Genomic DNA, 12,267 nt, shown 5'->3' on the forward strand with positions numbered 1-12,267 from the left:
ACGTTGTTGGTGGTGGTGTGTGTGTTTTACACACACTATACGTAACTAGGTATGTAAATTCCTTTGCAGATATGTTATTTACATATTTGCTGATGTAAACAGGTGCCTCTTCCCTTTCCTTGTTTCTGCTGAAATTGGTTCTCCCTCTCTCTTGACTCTCTGTCCAGTTGGGTGGGAATCTAGAGTGTGTGTTCCTGGCATTGAGCAATCAGGACAGATTAGGGATTCTGCTGGCTTACCACCCGCCTTGCTGCCCAGCAGTCTCCCTGACTAAGCTGACAGAGCTGGTCCCGGAGGCAGTGCTGAAGACTCCGAGACTGTTGGTTCTGGGGGGCTTCAACATCCATGCTGAGGCAACTGGCTCTGGGGTGGCTCAGGACTTCATGGCTGCCATGATGACCATGGGGCTGTCTCAATATGTCAACGGCCCAACACACGTGGCAAGCCACACTCTGGACCTTATTTTCTCAACTGGGCAGGAAGAGGGTGATCTGAGGGATATTGACATCAGCCCCTTATCATGGTGAGATCACTTCCTGATGACCTTTAGGCTTTCAGCACCTTTTCCCCTCCGCAGAGGCAGGGGACCTATTAGGATGCTCTGCCCACAGAGACTGATAAGAGTCAATGGGCTTCCAGACAGCTCTGGGGGATTTCCTGCCTGATAGGACTGGTGCTCCTGTTGAAACTCTGGCTGACCCTCTGGAACAACCGAATGGCTCGGGGCAGTGACACGATCACTTCTGTGCGCCCTCTTCCACTTTGTGGAGCCTGTTTGGCTCCTTGGTATACTCCAGAGCAGGGACGCGGACTTATAAAAAATATTGGGGGGGCCCGGGAAAGCTCGCGAAATGTAAATAAGCTCATGAATATGCAAATAAGCTCATGAATATGCAAATAAAGTGGCGCCGCCCCCTCATGAGCGAATAGGAGAGAGCGTGCTGCTGCCTATTTATCAGCTCCGGAACAGCTGATATGCGGGAAACCTGGGGCTAGAGGCAAGAGCCCCCGCCCCCGGGGATTCCCTAATCTCGCTGGGGACGGCCGGGGCTCTCCGGCTAGGGCGCGCGGCTGGCTGGCTGGCGAGGGAGCAGGTGGGGAGGAGGTGGGGGACGGCGGCGGCGCCCGAGATTATTGGGGGGGCTGAGCCCCCCCAAAAAAATTTTTGAGGGGGCTCAAGCCCCCTCAAGCCCCATGGAGTCGGCGCCTATGCTCCAGAGCTTAGGATGATGAAACAAGCTGGGAGGCGGCTTGAACGCAAGTGGAGGAAGGATCCATCTGAATGCAACCGAACAATGGCAAGGGCTCACCATCAAGTCTACCCAGTGGCAGTGAAGGTGGCAAAGAATGCTAAATGGTGGTTAATTAGAATTGGAAGCCAAAACACCTGATCTCTTTGTGCCAGTGTGAGGGTATATAAACAGTATCACTTCGTTTACTTTGTGTGTGTTTTTAATGCTTTGTGGGTGGAATAAATAATCATTTTTCTGATCCTTAATGAAGCCCAAAATCTGTAGTCAGAGGGTGAGGCAGGTTCCTCACTATGTGCCATGGTAGGACTGTGGCTCTGCATGTATGTTTTTCAAATGTTGTGAAATACACGTGGCTTTCCTATATGGCTTTCCTATATGGTCAAAGGCCTGGAAACGATGCCTTATGAGGAACGGCTAAGGGAGCTGGGCATGTTTAGCCTGGAGAAGAGGAGGTTAAGGGGTGATATGATAGCCATGTTCAAATATATAAAGGGATGTCACATAGAGGAGGGAGAAAGGTTGTTTTCTGCTGCTCCAGAGAAGCGGACACGGAGCAATGGATCCAAACTACAAGAAAGAAGATTCCACCTAAACATTAGGAAGAACTTCCTGACAGTAAGAGCTGTTTGACAGTGGAATTTGCTGCCAAGGAGTGTGTTGGAGTCTCCTTCTTTGGAGGTCTTTAAGCAGAGGCTTGACAACCATATGTCAGGAGTGCTCTGATGGTGTTTCCTGCTTGGCAGGGGGTTGGACTCGATGGCCCTTGTGGTCTCTTCCAACTCTATGATTCTATGATTCTATGAAAATACCTGTGTAGGCAAATGCTTTTGCTTGGAACAGCCTGCCATGGCAGATACATTTTGCAGATCTTCCTTCTGACCTTGCCCCACCCTCTCTGTGTATGGTGTTCCTTCCCATACTACCCGCACGTACTTGTTTTGATGGGGAAATGTTTATTTGAGCATGTGTACCTCAGGGAAAGCTGAACTTGGCCTCCAGCGTAGGAATTCCAGAATGCAAAGAAGGTGATAAAGATGAGCTGGCAATTCTTCTCACTTGTTTGCCAGTTGGCAAAACCTTCTCTGAGGCTTTATGTTTGAGTCAAGTTGGGGGCGGGGCGGGGAGAAGGAACGTATCAGTACAACAGAAAACCTCATCTTGATCCTTCTGCCGTAACCAGCATAAGATATAGGCGGCCTTAGTGATAAGTGTGCTTGTGTACTTTGCCTTCCCTTCCACCCACCCACAGCCCTTCTCCTCTTGTCGGGCAACTGGATTAAATTAAATGTATATGCATGCACTTGCTTGCTTTATTTTTGTTCTTTAAAGGTCTCTTTCCCCCCTGCGACAGCTGACTTGAGAGTCATGGAACATTTAGGTCCTTAGGTGCCCAGAGGCAAGTGACTAGTGCCATCGGTAGGAATTTTAATTTTTTTGCTGGGTGAAAATTCCTCACTTAAGATAACTGAAAGGCCCATTCGAAGAAGGAGAGTCACCATATTTTAAGCACTTAAAAGTAAACAGCATTTTTTTTAAAAAAAAACACCACTTACCGTATTTTTCGCCCCTAGTTTTTTTTTGGGGGGGAATAAAGGAAAAAATTATTCCCCCCCCCCCCGGCATGGGGCTGGCGCGGGGGAAGCCCGAGCTTCCCCCGAACCCAGCCCCGAGAACAGCCTGCTATCCGCAAGACTAGGGATCCCGGTGGGAAGTTGCGCCGGTCTCCCCAGGCTTGCGGAGAGCTGCGCGCCCCAGGCTTCAAAATGCAGGCAGCTCTGCGCAACCCTCTGGAGACTGGCGCGAAGTCGGTGCGCACGGACCCCTCTCGCTCTCCAGGCTTCAGCGAAAGCCTGCATTCGCCCCATAGGATGCACACACATTTCCCCTTCATTTTTGGAGGGAAAAAAGTGCGTCCTATAGGGTGAAAAATACGGCATTTACTTCTGTAGCAACCTCCTCTTTTTTGCTTTTCCCTCAACGCACTCTGACATTTATCTAGAATGTTACTACCACAACCGTCCGTGAGTCCCGTCTCTCTGGGACCATGGGATGCCTGTCTGTCTAAGAGGATAAGAGGAGCCCTGCTGGCTTAACCCACCTAGTTCAGGATCCTGCTTTCACTGGGGCCAACCAGGTGCTTCTGGGAATCCCACAAAGCAGGGCAGCAGAGGCTCTTCAGAGGAAAAACCACCTCCAAGACTGGAGGGAGCACACAGCCATTGTGGCTGGTATCCATCCTCCATGAATTTGCCTAAAACCCTTTCAAAGACATCCAAGTTGGTGGTCATTGCTGCATCTGGTTTCCTCGAGTCTCTGTGCTGGATCCCTACCCCTTCCTGTGCACATTTCTTGTCTTAAAGCTTTTTTTATGACCTGGGCTGACCTTATTTTTCTATCCATATTGACCATTCTGGTCAGGCTGGTTGAGAGAGATAGGAATACCCCCCCCCCAATTTGTATGTAGTGTCTCCCCAGTTCCATTCTGCAGTACAAGCTAGTAAGGAAGTTAGTAAATTTTTATTTATTTATTTATTTATTTATAATGATATTTATTAAAGTTTCATAAGCAATCAATAACTTCAGAATTAAGCATAAAATACACAAGCCAAGAGAAATAGCAAGATTAAAAAAAGATACAAAATGAAACACATACAAAATACACAATAAAAAAGAGTTAACAAAATAAAAGAAAAAAGAGAGAGATAAAAAAAAACCAATAAACAAAACAGAAAAAGATTAATATTTTCATACCTTGTATTTCCTTCACTAGTTTCTTGACCTCCTCACACCTCCCTTTTTGTATTCCAGTTCAGATGTTTAGTTCAGCAAATCCTTATCCTTTATCATTTAACCTTACTCAGCATCTTAATCTATAATAAATATATATTTTCCACCGTTATCAATACGTATTTACATATTCTTATTAATCTTTTTACCAACACCACTTATTTCCAATCCAACATCCCTTTAACATTCATTAATTTTACAGTATTTCCGTAGATAGTCCTTAAATTTTTTCCAATCTTCTTCCACCGACTCTTCTCCCTGGTCTCGGATTCTGCCAGTCATTTCTGCCAAAGTAAATTTTTATTTATACCCCAGCCAAGCGGCTAACATCAAATATCAAATACATTTAAACACAGTCAAACAATTGATTAAAATACAGCTTAAAAAATAGAATCAGGGTAAAATTAAATGACTGCCCATGAACTGCAACCATAGGGGTCAGGAACCTCAAGCATTCATCAGGGCCAGCTATCCATGTTGGTCCCACATGAGCCGATAAAAGGGCCAAAGAGATAACTTACAGGGTCTCATGGGGGGGGGGTCAAACTGGGCCTGGACCCAAGGCTAGGCGGAACAGCTCCATCTTGCAGCCCTTGAGGAAGGATGTCAAGTCCCGCAGGGCCCTGGTCTCCTGAGATAGAGTGTTCCACTAGGCTGGGGCCAAAGCCGAAAAGGCCTTGGCCCTGGTTGAGGCCAGTTCAACCGCCTTGTGGCCCGGGACCTCCAAGATATTATTATTTGTGGACCATAAGGGAAAGCTGCTACTTCTCAGGCAAAGAACAAGGCATGGCAGTCACTGAACCTCCATTGAAGGCGCCATGCAGACTGCTGAGGTAAAAATATAAAAGCAATGGCACATGCTCCTATCACTGGGAAATCACCTTAGGATAATTTTAGAGGTGTGTGTATAATGCATTCATTTTTTCATTATTCATTCTTAATTTGTAATCCACTTACTGCCAAAATAGAATTCTTACCGCGTATTAAAATGAGTTCCACAAACATTAAAGTATAAACCCCCATAATTAAAATACACAATAAAACAGTCTTATTAAAAAATTAAAACATCCATATCCATCATTGAAATATCAGCTTATATACATTTTAAGAGGAATAGTTATGGCAAACGTTCCATCAATGCAAACATTTCAGCTTTCCAGATGGATCAGTTTCTCTCTCTCGGTCCCCTGTGCACTGTTCAGGGGGTGCACAGACGTGGGCTGCGAACGCTGTGGGTTGCGAACGTGTATCCCACACGGATCACGTTCGCAACCCGAGCGTCCATTGTAAATAAAAATATTTCTGTCCTTGGAAACATCACAGTGCATTACATGGCACTGAGCAGGTTCTTAATATCAGTGGTGCTGCAGGCAGGCCACAAGCAACATTATGCGCCATTCTACACTGGGTGTGGGGATGGGGTAGGGACGTGTCTGCCCTTGTGGAATCTGGCCTCACAAACCCATGTACGTGTGGGAATGTTCAGGGAGGCAGGAGAGGATATATTGTTTAATTATATCCTTTCCAACTTGTGTTAACAAGTTCTACAATTTAGCAGAGTAACATCCCCCGTTTGAAACTTGCACAGCAGATGCGTTTGTTCAGGCTCGCTAAAGTCTCTAAAATAAGTTACCTGATAATTTCTCCTTTAGTCCCTCATAAAAGAAATAGACACAACACAGTTTTCTCTAAAAGTATAAAAGAGTTTACTCACTCACATTCTGTTCACAGATGGATCCCAGAAGGCAGACTTAAGTTACAAAAGTAATATATCTGGAAACTATCTCATAAGGAGATAGTTCCTTTGTCCTCTCTTGACTGGGAGCCAAGAGAACATCTTAGGCTGATACAGTGGTGCCCCGCAAGACGAATGCCTCGCAATACAAAAAACTCGCTAGACGAAAGTTTTTTCCGTTCGCGATTTGCCTCGCAAGACAAATCTCCCCTATGGGCTCCCCTATGGGCTTGCTTCGCAAGACGAAAACATCTCGCGACTTTTTTCTTTGACTAAAAACAAAGACATGTTTTGTTTATAAAGTTAATTTATTTTCCCTTAAATTTTTGAACTGCTCTTTACAGTATGTGTGACTTTAAAGAGCAGTTAATAAACTGTTGTTGTACCAAATTTGGCTTTGTTTGGACTTTTTTTGACCATAGGAACGCATTAATTGATTTTCAATGCATTCCTATGGGATTTTGTGCTTCGCAAGACGAAAAATTCGCTAGACGACAAAAATTGCGGAACGAATTAATTTCGTCTTGCGGGGCACCACTGTACTTCTTCGATGAAAATGGAGTCAGAGAGAGAGAGATGGCTGCCTTCCCTGTGCTTTTGTTACCTGCACAGGTGAGGTCACGCCCACCTCTGGTCACATGCGGAGGAAGTCTGTCCAAGCCTAGGAGGAAACAGGAAGTTCTGACCGGCTGGTCCAGACATCCCCTTTTTATGTCCACTCTAGGGATGTTGTACTTGACTGCTCTGTGTTTCACATCCCACTGTACGGCAGCTCACCAAAATGCCTCCGCTCACACAAATACACGTGTCTCGTCTGTCAATAGGAATGGTCTGTTATACCCTCCACCCTGAAAAGGAAATGTTTTTACTGCTAGGTGGAAGGACTTTCAGGATGTAAAGCAGAGGTCTTCTGCTGTAAGTACAACAAAATGGCAACTGCACAGACCTCCCCTCACCCACTTTATTGGAGTGTGTGATGTTTTTACTGGATCCAGGACCTTTAGGGTGCAAGGCAAGAGGGAGGTGAAAAGGCCCTCACCTTCTGCCCCAGAAGCACCTGCAGTTCCAGATCCTGAACAGGTTCACATCTTATTCTTCCAGTGAAAGTTGGGGCCACTGAATTTATTTTTATTTATTAAATTTCTATACCACACTTCCATCCAAGGATCACAGGGTGGTTTGCAAGAACCACTGGAGTGCACTAATACAAGTTTGTCATGGCCTTTGGCTAGAACAATAAACTCAAGAACGAACTAGCAAACAGTGTGGAGGAACCACCAACTCTCTTCCACTGTAACGTGTTTCTTAGTTTGCAGCAGTGGACCACAGTTTGTGCACGTCTTGGGAAATCATGAGTGTTGCCATTGAAACTGCGTCGCTTGTCACTCAAAGTCTGACTTAGAAGAGATTGAACAGAGTATGTTTTTCTCTCCTCCTCCCACCCCTCCTTCCCCTTCTCTCTCTCTCTCTCTCTGTCTTTTAGAGAGACAGGGAACCTCTGTGGAGACTGTGCTGAAGATGGGACATTCAGCCAGTACGTACATGAGGCCTCCTCACCTCGGATCTGTGATTCCTCTGGCTACTGGACTCCAGAAGAAGCAGTAGGTAAAGTTCCCAGCCCTTCTTCCTGTAACAGAAGGATTGTCAGATGGGAGCTAGAGATAACCTTGTCTGTTTCATTTTCCTTTTCTTTAAAAAAAAGGTCTATCCTCCGTGTTTCAGACATAAATTTAGGATAGTTTTGCAGTCCTAAATACACACAAACATAAATCTCGCCTCTTCATATAGGCAGAAGCCTATTAATGTTTGTATCTGCTTCTGTAATCATGGACAGATGCTCACACCCTCTAATGCTGGCACAGATGTTTGGTTTTTGCCTCCTCATTTTGGTCCAGCCCTGGTCCTTGTATGCAGTCCTACCCCTAAGGTTGTGAGCTACCCAGCTCACCCAATTCTACCCTGTTCTGTTTTTCTTTAAGGGCCTCCAGATGTGGACCAGCCCTGTGAGCCCAGCTTGCAGGCTTGGAGCCCTGAATTCAATCTGTTCAACGTGAGCATGACCACCCCTTGCCCTCAGCCGCTCGGCTGCATCTTGGAGCTGCACTTTCTGCATCCTGTTTACCCGGAGTCTCTAATGGTATGGACAACCTACTTCTCTACGGACTCGCCCAAGGCTCTGTCGGACATTGAGATCCTGACGGAGCACGGGGACTCTGTACACCTGGGACCCATGGACACTTTTTGTGACCTTCCCCTCACGGTTAAACTCAACCTTAACAAGAAGGTGTCTGGCGTAAAGATCTACACGTTTGATGAGCAGATGGAGATAGATGCTGCACTTCTGATATCCATGCCACAGAGCCCGCTCTGTTCCAACTGCAAACCTGTAAGGTACAGGGTTCTCCGGGACCCCCCGTTTCTGGATGGATCCCCAGCGATGGTGACGCAGCCGGGACGAACGTTTACTGACATGTGAGTGAAGGTGTTAGTGTTCAGGAATGCTCTCTTAGCTGCTGGTTCCTCAGGGACATCCCAGGCCCCTTTCCCTTTTAAAAGCTTAAATTAGACTAGCTTTTTCAGCTATGAGGGGAAACATACGGGAAGTATTCTGCCCAGTTGCTAAGCTGAAGCCACTTACTGGTTTTGGTGTCTTAGCCAGTGAATACAAAAGCAATGGGATGATTGACAAGCAAGTGGTGTTTCGAAAATAGCCGTATGCTAGTGTTCACCCTGTTAAGAAGTGGTTCTCAAGCTTTCTTCTCTGGGCCACACTTTGAGAGGAACAATTTGCTGGCACCACACCAAATTTTACATTGTAAAGAAATGCATTGGCAAACTAAAAACAACAACTCATAGCAGTGCTTGATTTTGAAAATATATTTATCAGTATTCTGCAAAAAAATAAAAAAATACAAAATACTATACTACGTTACACTGAAATGTTTAAATGTTTCTTTAATTGTTCTTGAACTTTCCCCCCACCCTTGCCGCCCTCTCCTGCCACACCGGTTTGGTGTGCTACAGCCTTTGGGAACCACTGCTTTAAATTAAAGAGCCCCTGTCGGACAATAAGAGGGAAGTCCCTGGAATCTGGTACTGCGTTTGGAGATCAGCTGGAAATTGGGGGGGGGGGGCTTTTGAGCCTTTTGGACGTTGGCCGCCCATCCTTAGCATACATGGGAAATTCAGCTTAGGAAGAGGCAGGAAAGTATTCTGTCTTAAGTTTTGACTTTTGTTTGCTTCTGCAGGGAAGTCATGGCAGGCCAGCTGTATCGCTACCAAGTGCAGGCTGTGGCTGGAGCTGCTGTAGGTGAAGCCTCCCCTCCTCTGTTCCACATCCATGGCTCTCCCTATTGCGGGGATGGTAAAGTAAGCAGGTGAGGAGCCCTGAGATGTGAAAATGCTGAGCTTTCTTTCTTTTACTCACCCCATTTTAACTGCGGCCTCATCTATCAAAGTGTTCCTGCTTTCCATTCATTCATGTGAGTATAGGGGGGTGGGGGGGATCAGTATTGTTAAGTGATACGCTGAACCTCTTCTCTTAATTCCACAAAGCTTTCTGCTTTCATATTCCATTTTCCTAGACACCCACAACAACTCATGGTTTTGTCTTGGATAGCCTTGCTTTTAGGAATTGCAGACAGGAGGTGGATGAGCGTTCTGATGCACACCTGAATGCCTCTCCAAATGAAGATGCCATCAGTTGCTTTTAGGGATGCCGCTGTCACCTGTCACTTATTACTTTCATCCTCATTCTTATATGCCTAGATAGCCTGTGGAAGAGTTTGCATAGCCAGAGAAATTAGATTAGATTGAACCTAAATCGTTTCTGTGGAAGTGGAGTCTATGAAATTGTCTGCATCAGTGGAGAATAACTTCTTTGTGGGGCTGCTCTGAAGGACCTTCCTGGGGGGGGGGATGGGAGGGTGTGTGAAACCTAAAATCCCAAACCCCTTAAGAATAGTCTTATCTCAATGGTCCCCTTGTGGGGAGGACCTCACTTTCCTTCCCCTTTAATATTTCAAATTAGCAATAGTTTTGTTCATTTATGTACTTGTCCTGCAGCTTTCAGGTTTGTGGGCTGACCCCTTTCAATCAATCAATCAATCAATTCACTACCATTTATATCCCATTTTTCCATTGTGAGTGTTTTCGCCCCACCAAAAGACCTAGTTTCATATTACCTTGGAGCGAGCGAGACACCAAGAGATAGAGGTCAGGAGAATGTAAAGCTCTGGAAGGAGCACAAATGGAATGGAGAGAGATAAACAGGAATAATGAAGTGCAAGCATATAAAAGTATGCAGTAGAATTTTAAATTGAACGTGATAAGGGAATACTAGCCAGTTCAAAGAGAGCAGATGAGAAAGAACATGGTCCTATATATTAACAAGAAAGATGAGCTGTGGAGTGAAAAATAGACACCCATTTTTGAATAAAGAAAGACCAACCAGAAAGGCCTAACAAAATTAATGCCTAGATAAAAATAAGAGAAAAAACGAGTTTTAACAAATTTTTAAAAATAAAAAGATCCTAACTGTAAAACAAATAAGCAGAAGTAAAAAAGTTGCACCGTTATTTTATTTTTTTACATTCCTTCTTGTGGCAGCAAAAAATATAATGCAAGCTGATAAGATTTCATCCGTGGCTGCACAACATGTGGGAACTCATAACGGAGGAGCTGTTGTAAAGGATTAGAAAACATTAAAGTATATGAAGTTCTTGGCCCATGTTAAAGTGCTTTATAAGTGCAAAGTATTACTATTTTCTTAGAAGTCTTGCAGAGGAATGTGATGATGGGGATCTAATAGAAGGAGATGGTTGCTCTCGAACCTGCAAAAAAGAAAAGGGATTCCACTGTGTTGGTGAGTTTAGAAAAGCTTGTCTGTTCTTTGTTGTTGTTGTGTTTTTTAAAAAAAATGACTATTCATTTTGTTCAATTTCTTTGTGGGGTGGGGGGGAGGGAGAGAACTAAAAATTAAAACACAGAATCATATTGTCGTATCCCTGCCTTCTTTGTCTGCACTCTTCCGAATCCAGTATTTGAGGTTTGACAGAACCTGGAAATTTATTGCTGCAGGTGAAGAAGCTTGGGAACTGTGGGGCAGGGCTTCATTTGTCCCAGAGATGACCTCAAGGTCCTGCTAGCTATTTGTACCTCTGAATCCGTATGATTGAGGCTGGATCTCTATCGATAGGACTGCAGAACTGGGGGAGAAATTGAGATTTGCCAATCTATTTTAAAGTAGTATTTTGAGGGTGTAAGAATGTCTTAGGAATCCATACTTAGAGAGTAGCATGGGGAACTGACTCCTAGAGAGGTTCAGCCAATTTGCTGTGCAAATGTCAGTTTATTGTTTTACAGACTCTTGCAGATGCTAGAGAGGACATTACATTTTTTTGTGCTGAGAAATCTAGGCAAGACCTTGATTCCTAAACGGTTGGTGGAAATAGCCAGGGATTTAGACATCGGGGATATCTGAGGATGCTCCAGTAACTGGTGACATAATATTTAGTGACAGTCACCAGCGTAATTGCACCTGGTGACTGTGTTTGACAGTATACAGACAAGTAAGAGAGGGTGGATGGACTCAGTTGAGGGGGTCAAAGCATTACTCAAACATAATGGCAGGCCAGAAGTGTGAGTTCAATCAATTGATTAATTTCTATATCATCCATCATCTGGAGATCACAGGGCAGCTTTCACTATAAAAATGCAAAAACGCATACCAATACATAACAATATTGTGCCAGGATTATTATTGAGGGCTCTTTGTAAGACTCCATGAAGACAATACTGGGGGGGTGGGGTGGTCAGTGCATTTATGAATTGAGTACCATGCGTAAAGGAACACAAAGAGAGAGAGAAAAAGATTCTCAAGAAAATTCATTTGTTTAAAGAATAGCAGATGTAATGAACGGAAGATATTAGAGATGGGAAATAAAAATGTAATGATGGTCTGTAAATAGATATTACTATGAATTTAACAACAAAAGTTTGAAATTTAATTGAGGCATTTAAGAAAAAAAGCAGAGAGGAACAGTTTTTAGGAATTAAAATTAAGGGAGGATAGATGAAATGTGGCACTAAAACAATTAACAGTTTATTCACTTTTTTATGAGAAGTTATAAATATCCAGTGATCGATATCTGACTACTATAAACAAATACTTGCAGGACCTTTCCATTCTAGCTTTATCTGAAAACAACAGGGTGTTTCTGAACCAATTCATAATTGGTAAGGAAATGTGGTCCGTAAATGACAGACTGAACAAGGGGAATGCTCTAGAAATGGACAGATTCACAGGGGACTTTACTAAAGTCCATTCTGACATCTTAGTCCCACATCTAAAATTATTGCTTAACAACATTCTTGATGTGGGAGGCATATTAGCCTCATGGAGACAAGCTAGGCAAGGATCCAACAGATCCTGGTATCAGCAGATTGTCCAGGTAAACCAAGATGTAAAGGGACTTAAAGGTTCTACATCAT

The 12,267-nt window shown here is 44.3% G+C and overlaps 1 protein-coding gene across 1 annotated transcript in view; it reads left to right on the plus strand.

The window, feature by feature from the left end:
- The window catches only part of PAPPA2 (pappalysin 2), a 133,673-nt gene that overhangs the window by 49,718 nt on the left and 71,688 nt on the right, over positions 1 to 12,267 (plus strand). Inside the window, exons 6-9 of the mRNA XM_082228999.1 lie at positions 7,259 to 7,380; positions 7,755 to 8,247; positions 9,024 to 9,152; positions 10,548 to 10,639. Of these exons, the coding sequence (XP_082085125.1) occupies positions 7,259 to 7,380; positions 7,755 to 8,247; positions 9,024 to 9,152; positions 10,548 to 10,639 (836 nt within the window). The remainder of the gene's footprint in view (positions 1 to 7,258; positions 7,381 to 7,754; positions 8,248 to 9,023; positions 9,153 to 10,547; positions 10,640 to 12,267) is intronic.

Source organism: Podarcis vaucheri (assembly GCF_965113315.1).
Source record: "Podarcis vaucheri genome assembly, chromosome: 6".
Classification (NCBI taxonomy): Eukaryota; Metazoa; Chordata; class Lepidosauria; order Squamata; family Lacertidae; genus Podarcis; species Podarcis vaucheri.